This window comes from Fusarium subglutinans (assembly GCF_013396075.1).
Source record: "Fusarium subglutinans strain NRRL 66333 chromosome Unknown NRRL66333_c0000011, whole genome shotgun sequence".
NCBI classification, from domain to species: Eukaryota; Fungi; Ascomycota; class Sordariomycetes; order Hypocreales; family Nectriaceae; genus Fusarium; species Fusarium subglutinans.
The window spans coordinates 53,324-76,024 of NW_023502074.1; the positions used below are offsets into that span (position 1 = coordinate 53,324).

A 22,701-nucleotide genomic window follows, 5' to 3' on the forward strand; every position below is an offset into this window, starting at 1 on the left:
GAGTCCTTGCTTCTAGGTATCAATAGAGAACTGAGGTTCAATTTACACCTATAACAGAGTCATTCGGTGAATAAAAGCGAGAAATGCTTCCCCAAGTGATACGCCGCCACTAACAATTTACTACACCTCAATTAACTAAGGTAACTCGACCATGAAATTTTTGTGGATGAGCAAACTGACTGCCCCGCCATTTCGCCCACCTTCCTCTTCCTTGCTGTTGGACCCCCCCGCCGAACCTCCACGTCGGGCAAAGCCTCATCAGCCCTTAATCAACCTCACTCCAAAGGCCATCGCAACGAATCTAAAGGGCATCTTCCTTGCACCGTTAATTGCGCTTGTCGGTACCAAATCAGGGCCGCTAAATCGCCCTCGTCATCATCTCAGCAGCCATGGATATCACCAAATTCGTCGTCCAAGGCCGCGACCAGGCTCTCCTCTACGGCGACTACTCGACTTATCACAAGAGCTTGTCCAAGAAACTGCTAAGCTGCCGCAAGAAGCTCAACATTGCGACAAAGAATCGCGGAAAGTTTCACGACCATGACAAGGTCACCGCGGAAAAGATTGCAGAGAACCATGAGTAGGCACATTCCGATACAGACTCGAAATCCAAAAAAGAAAAACTAGCCTGACATGGAACCAGATATGTCCATCTACTTCTCCTGACAAGCGAGCGAGCCTGGGCTCATACCATGAGCATCAAGTCCGGCCATACGAGCGATACCAAGGGAATCACGGGCCGAACTCGATCGCATATTGCCTCTCGTCTCACCAAGGCCACACGTTCTGCCGACGAGCTTGTCGAAGCCCTCTCCCAAACCGACGTATCTGGCGCTTCCCAGACCGATCTCCTTGAGGCAATCGCATACGCTTCTCTCATCCGTGGTACAGCTGCATTCGAGAAGCAGAGCTGGGAACCGAGTTTGCACAACTATGCCACGGCACGTGTCATCTACAGTGCGCTTGCAACTGCAACCAATGGCGATCTATACAAGGACTTGCTCACCGAAACCATCGACCCGTCTATCCGATACGCCGCCTACCAACTCCAGACACCTCGAACTGTCCCGATCCCCATCATTGCTCGAAAGGCGTTCCCTCAATCTGACTCAAACCTCGTCAAGCAGATCAACGATATCGATCCCACTATTCTCAAATCAGACGAAGCCAAGGCCAAGGATGGAATCGCCAGTGCTGAAGGCGCACCCAAGACCCTGACTTGGAGATCTCGGGAGGTCAACATCGAAGATGCGCAGATTGCGATGGCGTGGGGTGCTGTGCTCGCCGCCAAGGATCGATTGGCCAAGGATCTTGCTGAGCCCAAGGGACGAGGACCTTATGAACTTGCTGGTGCTTATGACGAAATTCTCATGCTCAGCCAGGATGCTGTTGATGCTACCAAGCAGGCAATCGACGAGATGAGGGCCGAGGGCGTGGAACAGGGTGATGCCAGGATGCAGAGTCTGCAAATCACACGCACCGCCGTCAACTTCGAGACGATCAGCTGGAGAATTGGTCGCAGCAGGGTTTTGACAGGAGAGCACGATGGCGCCCCTGAGGAGTACAATGTGTCGAGGAAACGAAAGGGCAAGCCAGCCCCAGAAGCAGCCAAGCCTGTAAAGGAGATTCCTACGGGCAAGAAGCTGGCCAAGCTGAAGGAGAAGGTTGCTCTGTACGACGGTATTCTGCAGAACATTGAGTCTATCACAGAACTCCCTGGTGTGGCCAACGATCAGGGGTTGGCTGAACAGATTGCCGCCTACGTGAAGTACTTTGAAGCTCTCAAGTAAGTCACAGCCTTGACCTAGCATTTCCTATCGTCTAACAAAACTAGGGCTCTCGCAATCGCTCGTTCACATGCCATCTCCAACAACCTGGCTGCTGCTCTAGCTCTCATCAACCACGCAGACGGTCTTGTTGAGGAGTCTCAGTCAAGCATTTCATCTTCTGACGGGTCATCAAACCGCACTCCCCTCAATCTGACGGTGTCCGCTGAAGATGCCGAGTATCTCCAAACTCTTCTCAACGGCGAGCTTCAACGCCACCGAGCTATTGTTCACGCCTACACCCTCCGCAAGAACCACGAGCTGAGCGTATCAGATGCCGTGAAGCAGCCTCTTATCGGAAGTCTGCATCAGTACCCCGTTGGTGGCGTTAACCTGTCGCACATCGTCGAATTCCCCCCTAAGCTTGCCACCATCCCTGTGAAGCCTATCTTCCTCGACGTGGCATGGAACTACATCGATTACCCCAGCAAGGCGCCTAAGCAGCAACAGCAACAGCAACAAGCGGCATCAGCAGCGCCCGTTGCTCAGGCGGATACACCTGAGAGGACAGAATCACCAGCTCCAGCCAAGAGAGGATGGTTCGGTTTCGGAAGATCATAGTGAAATATATTCTGCAAAGCGGTTATTGACGTCGCGGATTCCTTAGCACGCTTTTCAGATGTCTTATCCACTTTTTGCTAATGAACGAATTGTTGTGAAATGTCTTATATATCCATCCCTGTTCCTTGTTGTCGACTAACGTTAGTTACTTGGTCTCATTCTACTCCATTCCTGTACAAGACAGGACTTGGTTCCTCGCCGTAGCTCGCTTTGTGACTGACGGGGCATTGTTTGTTTACTGTTGATAATCTCGTGATACTCGTAGTGATACTTTCATCTTTCTGTTTTCAAATTCAACTGCGCTTCGCCTTCAATCGTGATCGCAAGATGCTTGTTGGGCCTCTACACCAAGCGGTCCAAGCTCTCTGATTTTTCTTAGCCTCACATTCATTCTTCATCAGGCTCACATTCTCTTGTCCTTTTTTTTTTTTTTTTTTTTTTTTTTTTTTTTTCTTTTTCTTTTTTCTTTACTCACTGTCATCGACTACTTATTAAAAGATGCGCATAATGGACCAAGCTCCAGCGTTGGAAGTGCCATCGCGAAGCTGGCATCCCAAGCACACCTCGATACATCCTTATCCAGCGACAATCATCGCCATAATAATCGTTCTCGCCGTTGTATCTCTCTTCGTATCAATCCTCCGTCAACTCCTTGAGCATCGCCTTTCCCAACGCCGCGGCTGGTTTCTCGACACCACATATCCCCCGCCCTCGCCAACACCATCGTCATCAGGTGGAAGCAGCAGAAGAAGCAAAAAGAAAAGAAACGAACAAAAAGTGAGACCAGTCTCCGAGGTCGAGATCGAATCTCGACAACTTCTGTTTGCGGATCCTGCTTTCCGAGGTGAACGAGTACCGCTTCAGAATCCCAATGAGCGTGGGTCTTTATACGATACTTTCCAGTTGCCAGCACCACAAACATCAAGGTTAAAGCCTGCGCGCTCGATGATGGAGTTAAACGGAGGGAGCCCACTAGAGAGTGTGGGGGGTAAAGAGGGACAGAAGAAAGCAAAGACGATTCACTGGCACGGTGTCAACAGACTTAATACTGCTTGGGCATGGATGTCATGATATATACCACGATCACTACTATTTCATTGCACGTCAACATATTCAACACCATCATAATCATAAGCAGAGGGAAATGCGTGCGTAAAACATCAGGTCATATTGACTACCATCAAGGCAAACATGTTTTGAGGGGGGATGTGCGATTAGTCTACCTATAGGCAAGTCATGATACAGATATACAACATGATCCCCCATTCCGTGACATCATCTCAAAAAAACAACCAAAGATCTCTCTCAACAGAGGTTTTAAAGCTCCAACGCCAGATCCGCCAACCCTGAAACATGATATGGGCAAAAATTGTAAAAGCGGCTAGGCGGGATATGAATACAGTGAAATACAGGACAGGTGAGAGATCTGAGCCGCACAGATCTCTCATCCTCAGATATTGTAACAAGTTTTTATAACACAGAATCAAGACTCTTAAGGCTTGTTCTCATCCTTCTTCTCACCCTCCTGAGACTGCTCAGAAGAGGAAGACTGCTCGCCGCTGCTCTCGTTGCGGGCCTTGTGCATCTTATCAAAGAGGTTCAAGCTGGCAACCTGGAGCTCATCGGTCTTCTCCTTGATCTCAGCGGCGGTGGCGGTGCCCTCACCGGAGAGGTTCTTGGCGACAAACTCACGGAGAGTGGTGATCTTCTCCTTGATGGAGTCGGCCTCGGTTTTATCGAGCTTGTCAGCATACTCGTTAAGAGCACGCTCGGTATCGTTCAGGACGCTATCAGCACGGTTGGCAGCCTCGATAGCACCCTTGCGCTCCTTGTCGGCCTCAGCGTACTTCTCGGAGTCCTCAACCATCTGCTCAATCTCGCTCTCAGAAAGACCGGAACCGGAAGCAATGGTGATAGACTGGTCCTTGTTGGTGGACTTGTCCTTGGCGTGAACGTGGACGATGGAGTCAGCATCAATGTCGAAGGTAACCTCGACCTGAGGGACACCACGGTGGGCAGGGGGGATGCCAACAAGCTGGAAGTTTCCGAGAAGCTTGTTGTCCTTGACGAGCTCACGCTCACCCTGGTAGACCTTGATCTCGACGGCAGTCTGGAAATCGGCTGCGGTGGAGAAGACCTGGGACTTCTTGGTGGGAATAGTGGTGTTTCGGTTGATCAGACGGGTGAAGACACCACCAAGGGTCTCGATACCGAGGGACAGAGGGGTAACATCGAGGAGGAGGAGATCCTTGACCTCACCAGAGAGGACGGCACCCTGAATGGCAGCACCAATGGCAACAGCCTCATCGGGGTTGACGGACTTGGCGGGGTCGCGACCGAAAATGCTCTTGACGGACTCAGCAACCTTGGGCATACGGGTCATACCACCAACGAGAATGACCTCCTGGATCTCCTTAGCGGAAAGGCCAGCATCCTTGAGGGCCTTGCGGACGGGGTCGATAGTGCGGGTGATGAGAGGGTCAACCATCTTCTCAAGCTGAGCTCGGCTGAGCTTCATGTTGATGTGCTTGGGACCAGAGGAGTCAGCAGTGATAAAAGGAAGGTTGATATCGGTAGAGAGGGAAGAAGAAAGCTCAATCTTGGCCTTCTCAGCGGCCTCACGGATACGCTGGATAGCCATGCGGTCACCAGACAGGTCAATGCCAGAGGTCTTCTTGAAGTCCTGAACAAGGTGGCGGACGAGGTGGATATCGAAATCCTCACCGCCAAGGTGGGTGTCACCGTTGGTGGACTTGACCTCGAAGACACCGTTCTGGATCTCGAGGATAGAGATATCGAAGGTACCACCACCAAGATCGTAGACAGCGACAACACGGTCAGCCTCCTTCTCGAGACCGTAGGCAAGGGCGGCGGCAGTAGGCTCGTTGACGACACGGAGAACGTTAAGACCGGCAATTTGACCGGCATCCTTGGTGCTCTGTCGCTGAGAGTCGTTGAAGTAAGCGGGAACGGTGACGACGGCGTTCTTGATGGGCTTGGAGAGGTAGGCCTCGGCGGTCTCCTTCATCTTGTTGAGGACGAAACCACCAATCTGAGAGGGAGAGTAGTTCTGGCCACGAGCAGCGACCCAGGCGTCGCCATTGGTGTGCTGGACGATCTTGTAGGGGACCTCCTTGATATCACGCTGAACCTCAGCATCCTTGAACTTGCGTCCTATTAATCGCTTGGTAGCGAAGAGGGTGTTCTCTGGGTTGACGACGGCCTGACGCTTGGCAGCGACACCGACAAGTCGCTCACCATCCTCGGCGAAAGCAACAACTGAAGGAGTGGTTCGGGCACCTAATTAAGCAATGTTTAGTGGTTGTCCGCGAGACGAATTGGCATGTCAAACCAACCTTCCGAGTTTTCAATAATGCGGGGGACCTTGCCCTCCATGATGGCGACGGCAGAGTTGGTGGTACCAAGATCGATACCGATCACGGCACCCTGAACCTTGCCATCGGACTCAGTGGACTCATAGCGAGCGAACTTGGCAGCCAGAGGAGATCGGGTGAAAGCAGCCGAGCGAGCGGTGAGAGGGGAAGCTCGGGGAAGCTGATGCGATGGTCAGTACAATGCAATGTGGGATGAAGCGATTGCGGTGTAAGAGAGAGAAAGACTTACAGCCCTCGACAAGCGCGAAGCCAGCATTTTGATTATGGGTATATGGGTATAGAGTACAGGAAAAGAAAAAGGATGAAGGCGCAAGTCGGAGAGTAGATGGGAGGAGGTGGTGTTTTAGAGGATTGAGTATGAACGGAGATGATGGAATCGAGAGGAACGAATTTTTTTACTCAAAAAAAGCTCTTTCCCCGGTCGGTCATAGAAGCCAAAGGAAAGAGGCAAGCACCGGGTTGTCTCCACTGAACCGGCTAGGTTCGGACCATGGTTATTCCTGCGGAGGCCCACTCCGAACCTACGTGAAAGATCTGGTAGAATCAACGGAACGGCTCCCGATAAAGCATATAATGAAAGTCAATTAACGACAGACGATCTAGAACATCTAACGACTATCTGCGCTTAACTTCAGCTTTATGCTTTATGCCTGCTCGACCTCCTGTGCTTCTCAATTCATGATACACAATGTTCTCTCTTCTCGACCTTGGATCCCGAATATGCGGAGCCAATGGGGATCGGACGCAATGAGAAGACCCGCGCTGCAAGCTAATGAGAAGTGCTCCTCTTCCCCCAGAAGATGGCTGAGAAAAGCTTCACCACACGTGATGAATGCTTCGGTGTTACCGGAAAAGTAACGGATTTGGCTCGGGCATGTCAAGAAGTTCATAACTCGGGGTCTTGCACGAAGCTGTCTGTCATACGTGAGCCAGCTAGTCTAAGGTAAGGTAGCTTGATACTGGTGTCATGATGGAATGCTTTCTGTAAGTATTCTAGCTGCAAGGCTGATGACGGCATGAAGACAGCTTATAGAAGTCAGTGTTCGATGGCTTTACATTTCACCAGTTGACAGTTCCATTCTTTCAAACAGGGGCACAGTATACTCGTAGACAGTAGATTCTTCCCAGTTGTTGTCCGTGTTCGTTAACTACCTACGTAGGTATTATCTATATTGCCGATGACCGCATACTAATTAGCATACCGAATGGTTGACTCATGATAAAAGCATATGTTAAATGGCTTTTCTATTGATAGTTAATATTAGATTAGAGGTAAATAGAGTCTATTCTGCCTGGAGGGGAAAAAAGCGAATGTGTTATTTTTACCGAGTCGCCTAGATCTATCTCGCCGAGTAGCAAGTTGATGGCTTCAAATCAATCAATCTAAGCAGATCCCTGGATTGAGATGTTTTTTGTAGTTGCACAATTCCCACTACTAACCGGTAGTAAATAACGATAGTCTGGTGTATCAAGGATTATCAAATACCTTCAGATCGAGAGAGAAAAAAAAGTGATTTAGTTAACACTGAATTGAGCTTTACCTGATCTTGGCTGATCATTGAGTTGGGGTCGGTCCTGAAATTATCCCGTAGACCCTCGCCCATTAAATCAGATCAAGCCAGACGTCATTCGCGCATGCCACCTTCATAACCCACATCAGTAATCGCCCGACTCGGCCAACGACATTTCTTCTATTACGCTCCCGTAACCGTCATTTCACATCAGAAAACAAATAAACAAATCGATAACCCCACACTCCTCATCATCCGCGATCTGCCTGGTTCATTGTTCGCCACGGCTGTGCCGCTCGCGTTGCGCCTACTAGCCGCCGACGAATTCGAGAGCTCGACAACTCTCATACGCAGGACAAATCCTCATCGTATCGATATTCAACCACCGGGTAGCTCGAAATTCTCCGCATTGTCGCTCCCTTAGAGGGGCGGCGTGGTCCGAGATGGCGATAGATGAGAGCGAGTATGGCAGCCCTCAGAGCCAACGAGCTTATCAATCATGACCATTGATTGTATCAATACTAACATCGTCCAGCATGTACCCAACCGATGCCCTCGTTTTGAAGCATGCGCGGAAACATTATCGTATCCCCGTGCGCTCGCAGTATGTCATAATTCATCTTGTTGTGGCGCCATCATGCTCATGATATCTCCAGACATTGGCAGCTACGGTCTCTCGTTAGCGCCGAGAAGCAGGACATTGTCTATTTTCCAGGTGGCAATGGCAGTAACCATGTCCAACGACTGAACACGACAACCCGAGAATGCGAAACCATCAAACTCCTCACCTTTGCGCCTCGGTGCCTCGTCGCCGAGAAAGGATGGCTATGCTGTGGGAGTGAGAGTGGCGACTTCGTGGCAATTCGACTCGATGAAGGAGACGATGATGGCCATGGAATCCTATCAGAACTCGATCCAGACACTCGACTTAGCCTAGGACTCGACTCGTCCCGTGATGACCCTATACTCTCTCTTCTGAACCGTGCGAGACGGAACAACAAAACCCTGATCGCGAAAAGTATGAAGTTAGCCAAGGACCGGGTAAACTGCATTACACTTTGGTTCCCGCCAACAAGGATGCCAGCGCACGATAGGGCGTATAAAGAGCCTGTGGCGGTATTGGCCAACAACGACCGTACTGTTACACTGGTGAGCCTTAACGACTTTGATCAGAAGGAGAAGACAGAGGCATTGGATATCATCACCTACCCAGACTTCGTGAACCGCGCACTCATCTCTCCAGACGGCCGGCTTCTGATCGCCATTCTCGACGACCCATATCTATATGTCCATGAGAGAGTTAGGAGCATTGCAGAATCTCCAGCGACGAGGTCAAGTGAAGGTCCTGCATACCAATGGGAACAGACACAGAGAATTCTTCTCAAGAGCCAAAAGAAAGACGACAGAACGGATAGTCGAGGAAGCTTTGCCGCCTGTTTCTCTGAATCCGGAGCATATCTCGCTGTTGGGACCCAACATGGCACCATCTCCATCTTCAATGCCGCACTTCTCGCAAATCCTAATGCCGACCCCCTTATTACAACTTTTCCGTCTTCACGGCCACACAGTGGCCCTGGTGCTATTCGAGATATGGCCTTCTGCCCCGGACCATTCGGAATGCTTGCGTGGACAGAGGACAGAGGCAATGTTGGTATTGCTGATATGAGGAGCAATTTTTATGTTCGTCAAATTGTAAACATCGAAGAACCGGTCTTCGAGCACATCAACATCCCGGATCGAAACACCATTGATCCGCGACTTCTGGATAGCCGCCGCGAGAGAAGAGATGCCGCACTCGGATCAGGCGCTGCAGAGACTGGGAGACGTCGAGATGTGATCGACACTCTAAATACTCCTCTGACCTCCAACGAGACACTTGTACTTGAGGCTATGCAGCTTGGTAGGCGTAGTCGTGAACGAGCTGCTCAAAGAGTGGCGGCGGCAGCGGCGGCGGATGAGAGGGCTACAGGTGGTCCGACTAACTTCTGGGCGGCCAGGTCAGCCCGTCGAACTATTGGCAACGATGACAACGAGCGGCCCATGGGTCGGAGGAGCAGTAGTATCGGTCGTGCCATGGGAGAGCTGCTGGGCAGTAATTACAACAGACGTCCAGTGACAAGAACTCCACGTGAAGCCTCCGACACCCCGGAAATTGGAAGAAGGCCAGATCGGTTGATGGAGAGTCTCGGTGAAACAGTGGCCATGCTTCGGGAACAGCGTCAGCGCCAAGATTCATCCTACCTCACCGTGCTTGAGATTCTCCAGGCACGAGAGCGAAACAACGACCCCGACCCCGACGATACAACCATCATAGTGCCACTTATCAACCAGGTGGTGAATCGATGGGAGGATGACCACGGTGTCTTCGAAGTCCCGCCTTCGCCGGACAATACTGCCGGGTTGGCGTGGAGCGAAGATGGTCGTACACTGTAAGTCTGCTTTTGGTCATTCTGTATACGCGTTTTGCTAACATGACGTAGCTTTGTTGGTGCACAGAACGGTATTTACGAGCTCCACGTGGACACTCAGAGTAGGAAGTTCTTCCCGAGCGTTTCGATGAGGTAAAAGGCCAGAATAATGAGTGGACGCGAACCTTTGTGCTGGCGCAGGTGGTTTTTAATAGCAGCAGCCTTTAGGGTGATATCTTGGTTTACCAAAAGTGATGACCAGTGACGACGGTTCAGTATTAGCATGGGCACAGGATACCTTGAGTGTGTTCCTACCTCTTCTCGACATGGCGTTTGCGATGTTTTATCTCGGTCACATTACCTTACCTTTCGCTTCTTACATGCGCACATATAGCTTAGCTGTGATCGAGGATAGCTTGAATATAATCCAACGAATTCTAGCTACGACTTTACAAATACTCTGCTTTAAAGTGACTTGCTGGACCCGTGGAGCAATTCTTGTACCATCTCAGCGATTGCCAGTGAGCTCGTCAGTCCAGGACTTTCAATACCCAATAGATTTACCCAGCCCTCGTATCCCTCCTCTTTCCTGATGATAAAGTCGTGGAACCCTTTACCTTTGAGGACAGCGTCTTGGCCAGCTAACTTGGGTCGAATACCAGCATAGTCTGCCACCAGAGCTGATGCATCAATACCCGGAAGATAACGCTGGATCTCAGTAACAGCCTGCGGCAATCGTGCTGCGTTGACAGCCAAATCGTTGGGATCATCAATCCATTCCACATCAGGACCAAAGCGTAGACGGCCCGCAAGATCAAGCGTCAAATGGGTACCTAGACCTGCAATGCCAGGCTCAGGAACGGGATATATGAGACGCGAGATCTTGGGCTGAGAGGCAGAATACGAGAAATAGTTGCCCTTGGCATAGTACAACTCTTGACGCTTCTCAGATGGGACAATCATATTGTGAATAACCGCAGCTCCGAGACCAGCAGCGTTGATGAGCGTCTCGGCCGTGATACTCGAAGTCTCACCCGTGGCAGCATCCTTGACATCAATCTCCCAACCTTGACTACCGGGTCTAGATCCGAGAGGTTTGATGTTCACGACGGGTGAGTTGAGCGCCGAAACACCGCCAGCATCCTCAAATAGACCTTGGAGACACAACATCAGGCCGTGCGAGTCGACGATACCGGTTGTCGGACTCTCAAGCGCACAAGCAGCATTGACGCCTTCACCGTCTCTCTTGATCTCTTCACCGCTCACCCATCGCGTTGGAACACCGAGGTCGTTTTCGCACAAGGAGTGAATCTTTTCAAGAGTTTCACGCTGTGCGTCGTTCTGAGCGACGATCCATTTGCCCGTGCGGCGATGGCCTATATCGTGCTTCTCGCAAAGCTCGTATAGCAGATTCTTACCACGGATGCAGAGCTTTGCTTTCAAGCTTGATGGCCCGTAGTAAATACCTGCGTGAACAACTTCACTGTTACGCGAGCTTGTCTCTGTGCCAATCGCATTATGACGCTCAATGAGAACAGTTGAGGTATCGTCTCTTTGTGCAAGTTGACGGGCCACGGCCAGCCCAACGACACCGCCACCAATTACCTACTACAATGTTAGAGTCATAGGCTCGAGTTGATTTGAAATACATCGTGGCAAGTCAATGGCGTTTGTCCGCCGCTCACTACCTCGTGATCTGGCTACGGACGGGATCGATCGGAGACTGAAGCTCCGGCGCCGGAGCCGGGTCATGATACAGGTCTTATGATGACGATGTAGTGGACTTACAGCATGGGTGAAGTCGGCTCTAGCAGCTGATGTCAAACTGAAGCTATTTCTTTGAATAGTTCGTAGATTTGTGGGAAATTTACGTGCCAGTGGTTGAAGCATTATGATTGTTGTTCAAGCTGAGTTGTTTGCAAGAGTGGGAGGATGTTATACCTAGAATTCGGCCAAGTTGATGCATACACCGAACTGACCAACGGCGCAACGCAGACGGGGAGTAACACCATGTGCCGATCAAAACAGATACAAATCTCCAATGAAATATAGTTTTTCACTCTAAAACGTTTTACATATCTTTGAGTAAGACTGCAAGTGTGGAGAGAACTGTTGCTCATGAGCTTCATACCCTACAGCCTCCTATCAGAAGCTAGGTAATTTGAACCAGTCGTAAAACTTGAAGACCTCGATCTTACGATACAAACACACTTTAACAGATTGAGGATAAATTAATATAGAGGATAAGCTTGTAAAGCTTTTGGGAACCTCAATTGTCATCATATCAAATCCATATTCTTCCATTCGAGTGGTCAAACTCATAATAATATACATGGAGTGAATCCATAACGCCATATTTGTCTCGAGTTGGTTTTATTTACCACTGGAAAACCGGCTCCCATCACTTCCGCCCCGATCGCTTAACGCCATAAGATTCAAATGTGCTTCGTGTTCTAAGCATCAGATAAAATACGAAACAGCGTCTTCAAGGCTTGGCTTCTTCAGTTGTGGGCTTGCCCTCTTCCTTATCTACTGTCATAGAAGATCTTGTCAGGTTTGAGGGGTGAGGTGGCTCATGCGGAGCCGGCGACCCAGTCCCGAGGTCTGTTAGTTGTTTCTCTGGATATCCGTTAGCAAATGTCCCGGTTGCATGAACTGCTTTGTACTTACCAAGCTCTCGTACTCGGTGACGAAGCATCTGGTTCTCACGAACCAGCATCTGTGTCTCAGCCTGATAAAATGCGCTTTCATCGCGACCACCCAGAACCCAATCCTCGCTGTTTCCACCTATGGAAGTAGCGCGAAGTCGTGGGGAGGCACCACTACGACTGGGTGTTCGAGATCGTCGTTGGAGGTCGGCACGGGCGAGATCGAACGAGCTTCGAGGGTGACGGTAACTATTAGAGCGAGAGCCAGATCCGCCAGTTGGAATAGGAGGGATTGCGACATGAGGGCTGGAGGCGTGTGGGGTTCCGTGACCTGATCGTTCGGAAATGGCAGAGCTGTCTTCTACAGCTGAGCTCTGGTTCTGGTTATGGGGGTTGGCAGCTTGAAGGCGCTGGAGTTCGAGCTGCTGCTGCCGGATCATCTGCAAGAGGCGATTCTATCAATGAGAAGTTAGCTTAGCCATTGTTGTTGCGTATGACATGGCATCATATCTCGTACCACATGAGCTTCTTGCTCTGCCTCAAGCTCTTGATGCAGCTCACCCAGGCTGGGTGCTCTGTGATGATGGGGATCACCCGTGAAGGGAGATCCAGAGAGAGGTTGCGGGCTCGCAGTCCGTAGACCAGACGTTTCGTTGACCATCTCGCCTGGCGAGGGTACAGAAGGGTCGTTGAGTTGGAGGTTCATGAGCACGGTGGAACGTCGTCGACCGGTATTTGGGGAGTGTTGATTTCGGGAGATGGAGCTGCTTGACGATCCTGTGGAGTGTTAGTGGCCGAGTTGGTTGTTAGATAGGTACAAAATAGTAGAGGACGTACTTCGTGGAGGTTCGTGTTGAAGTCCGGCATTCATGGTCGCAGCTGCTTGCAACGATATCGAAGCTGATCGCGGGGATCTTGTTGGCGAGTCGCTGCGGGGAACAGCGGTGTTGAGTGGTGGAGACGCCATGATGGATGCTTGCTTTCCTTGTATATATCGCTTGGTCTTGGTTGTTCTTGTAAGGTACAACTAACAAAAGGCTGCAAAGAGCGAAGAGAGCCTCAAAAGAAAGTATATGAAGAGAGTCGGTGAATACGTCAGAATTAGGGAAGACGTTGTTAAAACGATTGGTCGAGTTACGTTTGTCAGTTTGTTTGAAGCGTTTGGTGTGGAGGGGTTGTACTGTAGGTAGCAAACAGGCAGATAGATAAGGTAAGGTACCTACCTGTGTGTAGGTAGGGTAGGTACCTTATGCATGTACTACAGAGCAATTTATGCGTGTGTATATAGAAGAATAGAGGTTAAAATAGGAATTATGGTTATTTGATAGGTTATGAATACCAGAGGAGAGTTGATTCAGACTCGAGGTCCATCGTGATCACCGAAACCAGATCGCAATGAGTAAGTAAGTCTGCGGCGGAGTTGCTGACGAGTGGCCTGCTTGTGTGCTGATCACGACCCTCCAAAACCAAGCTTCCAGGCTCGGCGATAGAGGTCACAGGGCACATCAGTCGATTGCGGCCTGCGGGGGCTGGGGCAACTCTGCTACAGTGAACGATAGATACTCCGCTATCGCTCCCCAACTTGAACCTGAACTTCCCCATGGCCATGTGCTGCTTTCAGCTTGGTTAGGTAGACGTTCTGTGTTCATGATTCCAACCAAGAGGTCACGCAGACATCCATGGAATTAGACTCATTGACCGTGATGGCCTGGAATCACTCACACATCTTCTGGTCGAGGCCATCGTGAACAATCTGTTGCACCATAGACTCATATTGTCGGTTCAACTCGGAGAGTCGTGATACATGATTTACTCGCAATGACAGATGACCACATCATCATGATTCCATTCCAAGCCCAAGTCTCACAACTACGGGCGCACCGAACCTTCAATAATGAAGAACGATAATTACTCACAGCGACTAGGAAGAATCACAAGTCATCGACAACGGTATAAACATGTAACGAACCCTCAATACTCTTGAGACAAATTTCAATGTAATCATCCGAACATCACAACACACATGCATCTCTATTCACTGCACCGGCTCATTTACATGTTTCATGTGATTCTGATACAAAAGGGACCAACAGTTCCAAGCTCAACAGACAGGACAGGCCTCAACGGCCAGGATTTTGAGGGCGTTGATGATGAAACATGACTGCGTTGAGAACACGCCATTCTCACAGCTATGACCCGCAAGACCCCTTCAATTGACTTAAGGATATCTTTTTTTTCAATCGTTGGTTGAACATACATATGTAAGATGCATGTCAGTGGCTCACCTCATGGCTGAAGGGTCCTGCGAGAAAGTTCAGGTACGTTAAATGAGTCTACGGTGGCTGATAATGAAGGAGGGAAGAGAGAACAAGCGCCTGAGTTAGTACTGAGGCTGAAGCTGGTACCTCACAGGTTTATGAACACTGCTCAGGCTCAGGCTCAGGCATTGATGCTATCTTGGGATGTCATCTCATCTCGTCTACAACTACTCTGTACTCACGAACTTTAAAGAATAAGGATGCCTAATATGCAACTTTGCAACTATTCCAGGTCAGGAAATAACTTCATCCCAGCCTCTGGATTACACGTCGTCTTTCCTCCCAGTGTTACCCTGCTCTACAGGGTCCCTGAAGATGGATAACCCGGTACACGACGGATCTAGATCCTGCGGGGACTTGTGTATTCAAGACAGAAGCTAATCGGCTGTCGACTTGCTGAAAAAAGTCAAACATATTGGACATCTTCATCTCGTCTTGCTGTAGTAAAACATGCCACCTGAGATTCGTAGACCGGTATCCGTATATCGGTTCGTAATGTCGATCCGCCAGGCTATCCATGCCGGCCTCACAGTCAAGGTGTCATTCCGCTATGTCGTCCTTGGTTTTTTTGGCCGCCGTTCGGCTAGTATGGTCCAGCCAGACTGGCGGTATTGTCTGTGCCAAAAGCCCTGTCTCCTGGCTAATATTAACGTCAACTACCGTGGCTTCCGGCACTAAAACCATCGGATCCCTGATGTTAATTGCTCCCGATTTTTCGGTGGGAAATTGGACTCTACGTGTTTTGTTTGTTTGCTTGTTTGTTTGTTTATGTCTGTCTGTCCTTCACCGCATCAGATAGATCTTGGTTCTTGGTCTTGGACAAGTTGGCTGGATGAAGCTGAGACACGGCCTCCATATTGATTAATTGGTCAAGGGACCGGGCCGCCAGAAGTAGGGAGAACCGCCCTTCAGATTTGTATAGATGGGACTGTCTTACTCGAGGTGAGCTAACCAGAAATTAGGCCCATGCTTGCGAGAAGTTGACATTCGAGCCAGACAATTTCAAGCCTAGTCGAGCCCACTACTGCAGGAACACAGCAAAAGCAAAACAAGTTGCATCTCCTACTGGTCCCAATTATCCACGCTCCTGCATGATGGCTTGGAATCAAATAAACCAAGAGGTTAGCGCCGTGTGTCCATCCGAGTGAGTAAGTGAGTGAGGTCCAGTAGGTATCGTTGTCGTATTCGATCGATGGCCCCATCCGTATGCCGGGCTGTGGATGACAACTCTGATGACGACTCATTTTGCTGTGATAATGCTGACAAAAGAAAGAAAAAGCTGCCGAGAAAAGCAAAATGTGACGGGCTACGAGCGGAACCGCACCCAATCCTAGAATAGGACTTGCCTGGACGAGCCCCGACATCCACGGATATTCTTGGTTCGGTCGTACATACAGAATTTATGTTGAACAACTGATGCTGTGCTACACAATAGAAGAATCGGTGAGGAAGAGGTTCGCTTATTACTTCACAGCAATGGTCAGCTCGGCCAAGTAAGTTACCGCCTCTTGAGCGTCATAGCAATGCATCTGTGAGTTAATTGCTGGCGCTTGTCATTCCAGGCACAAGATCAACCCAGCAAAATGACTGCACCAATTGTCCCTCACGTGCAAGACTTGCATCAGCCATTGGATTCTTCATCGAATGCAATTTGGCTTTGAGATTTGAGTCATTCCAAAAGGCATATTGAAAATGTAAGGGGTCCAGGGGTTCTCAAGGCAGTTGAACAACAACGGAATCGCTTGTTTTCTACGGAGCACAGCCTGAATCCCCAGTCCCGAAACAACAGCCATGCTCTTCAGCTGGGCGAGGCTTGGTACATACGTTGAATATTTCGGTCCTTGTATTTCCGGGTCACAAAGGACTAAGCAAGTGGGATATCAATCGGACGTTTTGGCTAGAGGAACCAATCCCCGTCTTTTATCGTGATGAGACACTGGTCTGGCAGTGATAAAGCCGGGGCCACACACAATCAACAAGAGAGCCAAAAATCTTCACCAATTTCTGTTCCTGGAGCTCCTCATGCATAATGGCTTTGTGATAATGTCGATTGACATGTTTGTGATAAAAAAGAAACGCTGATATGTGATATGGCAGTTAATGTGATCGGCATATCAAAAAAGATCGTGATCAGCCGAGCGGCAGACTTCACCGTTCCTACCAGAATTTCCGAAAAGTGTGCCGGGACCTACGACACCGAAGCTTCCGCTGTCATTGGCTGCAGAAGGGCAAACAGCCGGGATTCCCGAATTGAGAGCAAGAGTCACATGAGGATTCCTCCTCGAAGCGATATCGCGCTGTTAGAGTTTCTCGACCCTCATGGGACGGGAGGGAGAAAGAGTCCATAGTGCACTGAGTACATACATACATACGTGCTGCCAGACGAGAGCATTCTAACATTGGGAAATAACTACTCATCCATAATATAGCCTGGCAATTCTTATTATTATAATTCGTAAGCAGCAAAACTGAGGCCCGTCTATTCTTCCCTCTTGAGATCGTGACCAGTCCACTGTCACGCTAGGACCGGCTTCTCAGCCCCTGATCCCGGATGGAGTCGTTGGAAACCCCAAGTTCACAGGGTTCAAGCACGGAGACAAGTTGGTAGCAGAGTCATTGAGTCTTTTTTGTAAGCGGCATGATGACTGTATGTTGATGGTAATCGGTCAGACGGAGGACTTGTATGCTCCATCTCATGAGTGAGGTTACAAGACTCGAATCGCATGTATCGGTACTGGGACGATGAGATCAATATATGCTGATGAACAGCACAGGCCTGTGTGTTTTGTAAAACTGTTCTTTATTTAGGACAAAACAAAGTTTCTCCATCCACATTATCCACACATACCGTGCACCGAATATCATTGCAACTTGAGATAATTGATCGAGTTAGAGTCGCATCGTGTCGCGATTAAAGCCGCGTCGATGTCCTTGGGCCAATAAAGCTGACGCTGGGTAGCATCACACCCACTTGTTTTGCAGACGTTGCGCGTGTGTGAATCTGTTCTCGAGTAACACACGTATGAGAACCGTCATTCCCCGTTGTGCTCTTACCAAAACAGGCCCATAGTTCAACGGGTAAGCCGTTGAACTGGGTCCGAGCACACGAGTCTCACAAACTGTATCCGTAAGTTTATTTTATATTCGTAAACCAGACTCTTGGGCCTTTTCTGGCTGTCTGACTGTTCGAATACTCGGTAAAGGAGCAAAAGAATAATGCCGAGGATCATGAATCTGGACTGCCTTGAGTGAACGTGATTCCTGGACTGCCAAAGTTAAACACCATCTTAGTAGCGGGATAATCCCTGACGGCCGTTTTGCAGGTTGACAGGGGTTCCCCTGCCCCTGGCTCCTCTTGTGCCCTCTGCTCGCCTCGCTGAGTGGCCTTTGTCGTCCCTGTTCATGTTGCTCCTCAAGAAGGGTCCCACTATTGATGCCCATGTTCTAAGGTCATGTCGTTCGCTGACTTGCTGTCTGTATGGGCGGTTGTGGGCTTGCTACATACATACTGTTGTATGTACCTGCATCTCTGGACCCATTGAAGTGCCTTTGGTGTTCCTGTAATAAGAGTGTGCGCCTTTACAACAGTTCGATACGATGTGTACCTGGGCGCTTGCTTTATGAGGCATCTTGGGCGAGCCAGCCATTACAGTGATCGCATAGAACGAGGCTTGAGATATGATGTCGAGTAACTCACTAGAGTTCAATGTTTCCCTTCAAGGACGCCCAATTAGGAAAAGTTTATCGTGTCCTCCGTTTCTCATCCTGGAACTTGTTTAATTCTGGCCTCGGGGCTCCCCTCCCTTGCATGGCTCTTGTCTTCGTGCCTGAGGTGGGCTTAGCTTGCCATTGGATCCCCATAAGGCAGTCCCAGTCCAGTCCAGGTTCAGGACCTTCCCCAGTTCGTGCAGACCACACAGTACCACACCATTAGGTTCAAGAGGCAGGTACTTCATGGCACTTGCGTTTTGCTTGTGGTTGTGCTGGCTTACAAGTTCCCTCCACTTCCACCCCCTCAGGTCCCCTTCTACAACCGCTGTCGCTTCTTCTGCTTCTTTTGCTTCTTCTGCTTCTTTTGCTTCTTCTTCTCCTTCTCGACAACCCAAAATACGTCTTTGTTGTTCTCTTCTGGCTTTTGTTTGTATACGCGCCTCTTTTCTGGCTCAGCTGTTTCTCTTTACCTCGTCGCTCGCTATTTCATATACTGTCTGTCTCGTAGGCTTCGGCTTCACACTCACTCCTTGTCCTGAATCGCTCTCTCAATCGTCACTCTTTGTTGCCCAATACCTATACTAGGTATATTTTCGCCACCACCAACGTCCCGCAACTACTTGTACTTTCCGTTCTGGGCAACAAGCTGTTGACGTTATAACGGGCCTCTTACTGTATGAGTTGATATCTGCGCCATATCAGACGGAACTTTTCGACTGAGCTGCGACCTACGGCATCAAAGACGGGAACCCGCATTTCATCACATCCCACCTCCGGTCAGCCTCGGTCTGGGTTACACATTTTGAACGCACGAATACATGCCGCGCAATTCTTAAACGAGACATTGTCCTAGGACCATCCCCAAATTCTGTCATACAAAGGTGTTGGAGTTACCGCCTGCATTCGAGCAGCACGGTACCCTACCTATGCCGCTCTGTTCTGCATATCACTAGCAGACCCTTTCTACACCGACGCCTACCGTTTAGCTTGCTGACTATAACGCATTGCCAAGTCATTAAACTTACCGCGCCTTTGATATTTCGCCAATATGTCCTTGAGAGATTCGTTCATGACCCATAGTGGTACTCTAGAGGCGCTCCAGAGTCATCATGGACCAGCACGAAGAAGTCGTCCTCCGGATATTGACACAATGGCAGCTGAACAGAATCGCGTGCCCTTGAAAGCTGAAAGGGCTAGTAAAAGGGAATCGAGGTTAGGACTGCGAAGTTTATTCAGTCGATCAAAGACGCACTTGGCCAGTCCTGAAACGCCATCATCCTTTGGAAGCCGTACATCACTCCCTGAAACCAACCCTTATTTTCCAGCCCAGCTCGATGCAACGTTTGACGATATGCCTGCGTCCCCTCGCAGCCCGCGCCCTTTAGCCACCATGTTCGAAACACAGCAAAGTTCACCAGCTCAACCACGACCTGTTGGCCTTGTCAGAACTCAGGGGTCTGGCAAACCTGGCCGTGGGCCACTTTCAGCATGGCATCCCCCACCCCTATTTAAAGCATTCCCACAAGCTGTCAAACACATGGCATTACCAGCTACATCATTGGCACCCGAAGCTATTCTACGCATGCACGAGCGACGAGCTAGCGCACTGCGAGACGAAAATGCCGAAGCGCCAGATGCTGAAGGCGCTCCTACCGAGAAGGCCAAGGTCAAGAAGAAGCATCGTCGTAATACCTCCGGCCATTTCCCAAAGTTTGAATGGACCAACAAGATTTATGTTCTCGTAACATCCGGATATTTGTTGCAATATGCAGCAGAAGGACCCTTTGACCGGTTGCCTGAAAGAATATTGCACCTCACCAAAGATTCTGCAGCATTTGCAAGTGATGTGATCCCTGGACGCCATTGGGTAGTCCAGGTCTCTGCAGCTGCAGAGTCCGACGGGACAACATCATCAGACTCTCGTTCTTTATTCTCGCGATGGAATTTACGGGCTACTGAACGACGCCATGTCTCCAACTTCCTCATGGTATTTGAAACTGCCGAGGATATGGAAGGCTGGATCTCAACATTGCGTCGTGAAATCGAGGCACTGGGAGGAAAGAAGACACTTACCGAGACAGGCAAACCAAAGGCTGAGGACGAAGTTGCACCACTACGGGAGAGACCTAGCCAAAGAACTTTGGTAGTACGAGACCCTAATCGGTTATCACGCATAGCAAGCTCAAGCTCTCAGAGCCCTCAAAGTCCCGACAGCTTTCTGCCTCCCCAAAATTTGCAATGGCAAAGTCAGACACAGATCAACCGCTCAGTCACAAATGTGGCCGAGCCTGAACCTACAGCCGATCAACCCCTTGATGATATTTCGACGACAAATAGCTTCGTATCGCATGATGGCAGGCAACTGGAGAGTTTGCGAGAAAATTCCAATCGCCTTTCATTTATATCATCCGGTCAACGGACAGTGGTGACGTCTGCAGGATCCTCGCCAGCGTCTTCACCAACTGTCGATACCTTCCCTGCACCTGCTGAGCATAAGTCGTCGCTGGAGGAGGCAAAACTTTCACCAGAGCCGAAACCTAGGCCCAACGCTGCAGCTATTCTGGACCGAAGACAGTCTATGCAAGTTCTCACCCCCTTTATCGAGCTGCAAGGCGGACCCATCAACCTACGACCGCAATCTAGCTATGGATCTGGGGCCGCTGATTTGAAAACCCCAACACCTAACTTCAGTGTACCCAATTCGTCGAACCGGAGATACTCGTATGCGAAGACTATGGCCCAGGAATTCGGCATGGCTCCTTCATCAGGCCCACTGGAAGTGCGATCTTTGGGTCGCCGAGGGCCACCAACGACGTTACCAATCGCGCGGCCTTTATCCATGGTAGCTGACCAACCGTCGCCAATGGAGGACATCCACGAACGACCAGTGACGCGACACGGAGACGAAACTCAGCCAACCATCCCAGTTGAAGATGATCTGCCGTCTCTACCAAATATTCCCACTCCATATGATATGACATCGCGGCGTTCAAGCCTGGTACCAATAGAAGAACCAACCGTCGAGATCAACCGCCCAGGCAGCTCGCGCAGACAATCAGACATGAGGCAATGGCGCAAATCCGAAAATCCCAGTGGCATGGGACGTAGTATTCCCAACTCAACTCGGCCCAGCCTGGAACAAAGAACACGATCACGGTCTTTTCTTGGTGGAGCCGAGGAGGCAGCCCGTCGCCGTGCTTCCCTGGATACCTATAGCGATGCACGAAGTGACAGCATGTCAGCCAGGGGTCGGTCACAAAGACGGGCGAGCATTCAGTCAGTGATGTCTGACCGGGCATCACAGTATAGTGCCTCAGGCGACCTCCCACCCCCGATGTCGCCAGAGTCGCTGCCTCTTCCTGCGCCTCCACCCACAGTACCTCTACCCCCTATTCCCGCATCTGTGAGCAACCCTCATTTGAGGCCTGATATGAACGGGAAGAGCCTTTTCATTCGAAGGAGCATGCCTCACCTGGGCGAAGTGCCTCCACCAGTCCCACCACCAACCTGTGCGCTACCTCCTCTTCCACCCAAACTACAAGTCAAGGCCTAAATACCTTGATTCATGCTATATACCCTTTCCTTGTTTTTACTGTTACGAACTTTGACGGAGCGATTGATGTGGATTCTTCGATTATCCGAGGCGATACTAGGCGCTTTGGAACACCTTTGCTTTTATTCCCTTTTGTATTGAGACAAAAATTCTCTTCTGGTCAACACTTGTAAAATATAGAACGGTCTGGCTGGAAGGAGCATTTCCGGTTATGCGACCACGTCTTGGGATGATATCCATGTATAGGCGTACCAAAGGAAAAGGACTATTCAAGGGCTGCATATGGCCAATAGTAGTGATAGAGTCATAAGAATAAGTCTAATGTTGCTTTCAAGATGTTGCCACAGCACCTGAGTGACGATGATGTAGTACTATATGGAGGAATTGGGAACTTTTATTGCTACACGTCTACAAATGGTAAATAGAAAGAGAATAGAGGTCTACAAAGTTAGTAGAAAGCTACTGGTTAGGCAGGTAGACACAAATTGGTTGACATCGAGAGCACTCTGTCTTTGTTCCTGGGCTTATAAGGGACTCCACTTTTCGATCAGATTGTTGCGTACCATCCACATGCCGATATCAAGACATTACTTCGTAGGCAGTTGATGCATTGGAATGATGAACTATAAACACTAAAAATATTTTATATTCTGATCGAAATCGTCATCACAGATAATTAATTCATGATGTCGATTTCTCGCGTTTAAAATTTCAATTAAACGCGTGCAGGCCCATGACGCTCAATTAAAAAAAGGACGTGGCTGGGGGGG

At 49.7% G+C, this 22,701-nt stretch overlaps 6 protein-coding genes across 6 annotated transcripts; 3 read left to right on the forward strand and 3 right to left on the reverse strand.

The window, feature by feature from the left end:
- Positions 1-389: 389 nt before the first annotated feature.
- Positions 390-2,387, forward strand: FSUBG_1690 (signal recognition particle subunit SRP68; the record flags this gene model as incomplete). Its single annotated transcript, XM_036679384.1, has 3 exons — positions 390-580; positions 644-1,786; positions 1,835-2,387. 3 exons carry the CDS (start codon positions 390-392, stop codon positions 2,385-2,387), a joined length of 1,887 nt encoding a protein of 628 aa, XP_036542786.1.
- Positions 2,388-3,879: 1,492 nt separating this feature from the next.
- FSUBG_1691 (SSC1-mitochondrial heat shock 70-related) lies at positions 3,880-6,038 on the reverse strand (the record flags this gene model as incomplete). The annotated part of the gene is made up of 3 exons (XM_036679385.1): positions 3,880-5,687; positions 5,744-5,942; positions 6,012-6,038. The coding sequence occupies 3 exons, from the start codon at positions 6,036-6,038 to the stop codon at positions 3,880-3,882; spliced, it is 2,034 nt and encodes a 677-aa protein (XP_036542787.1).
- A 1,791-nt stretch (positions 6,039-7,829) lies between these two features.
- On the forward strand, positions 7,830-9,858 carry FSUBG_1692 (wd containing protein; the record flags this gene model as incomplete). The annotated part of the gene is made up of 3 exons (XM_036679386.1): positions 7,830-7,897; positions 7,950-9,722; positions 9,774-9,858. 3 exons carry the CDS (start codon positions 7,830-7,832, stop codon positions 9,856-9,858), a joined length of 1,926 nt encoding a protein of 641 aa, XP_036542788.1.
- A 308-nt stretch (positions 9,859-10,166) lies between these two features.
- Positions 10,167-11,591, reverse strand: FSUBG_1693 (FAD dependent oxidoreductase; the record flags this gene model as incomplete). Its single annotated transcript, XM_036679387.1, has 2 exons — positions 10,167-11,306; positions 11,490-11,591. 2 exons carry the CDS (start codon positions 11,589-11,591, stop codon positions 10,167-10,169), a joined length of 1,242 nt encoding a protein of 413 aa, XP_036542789.1.
- A 595-nt stretch (positions 11,592-12,186) lies between these two features.
- FSUBG_1694 (FAD dependent oxidoreductase) lies at positions 12,187-13,316 on the reverse strand (the record flags this gene model as incomplete). Its single annotated transcript, XM_036679388.1, has 4 exons — positions 12,187-12,320; positions 12,372-12,804; positions 12,867-13,126; positions 13,187-13,316. 4 exons carry the CDS (start codon positions 13,314-13,316, stop codon positions 12,187-12,189), a joined length of 957 nt encoding a protein of 318 aa, XP_036542790.1.
- A 6,212-nt stretch (positions 13,317-19,528) lies between these two features.
- Positions 19,529-21,931, forward strand: FSUBG_1695 (peptidase family m20 m25 m40; the record flags this gene model as incomplete). Its single annotated transcript, XM_036679389.1, has 1 exon — positions 19,529-21,931. The coding sequence occupies one exon, from the start codon at positions 19,529-19,531 to the stop codon at positions 21,929-21,931; it is 2,403 nt and encodes an 800-aa protein (XP_036542791.1).
- Positions 21,932-22,701: the final 770 nt, after the last annotated feature.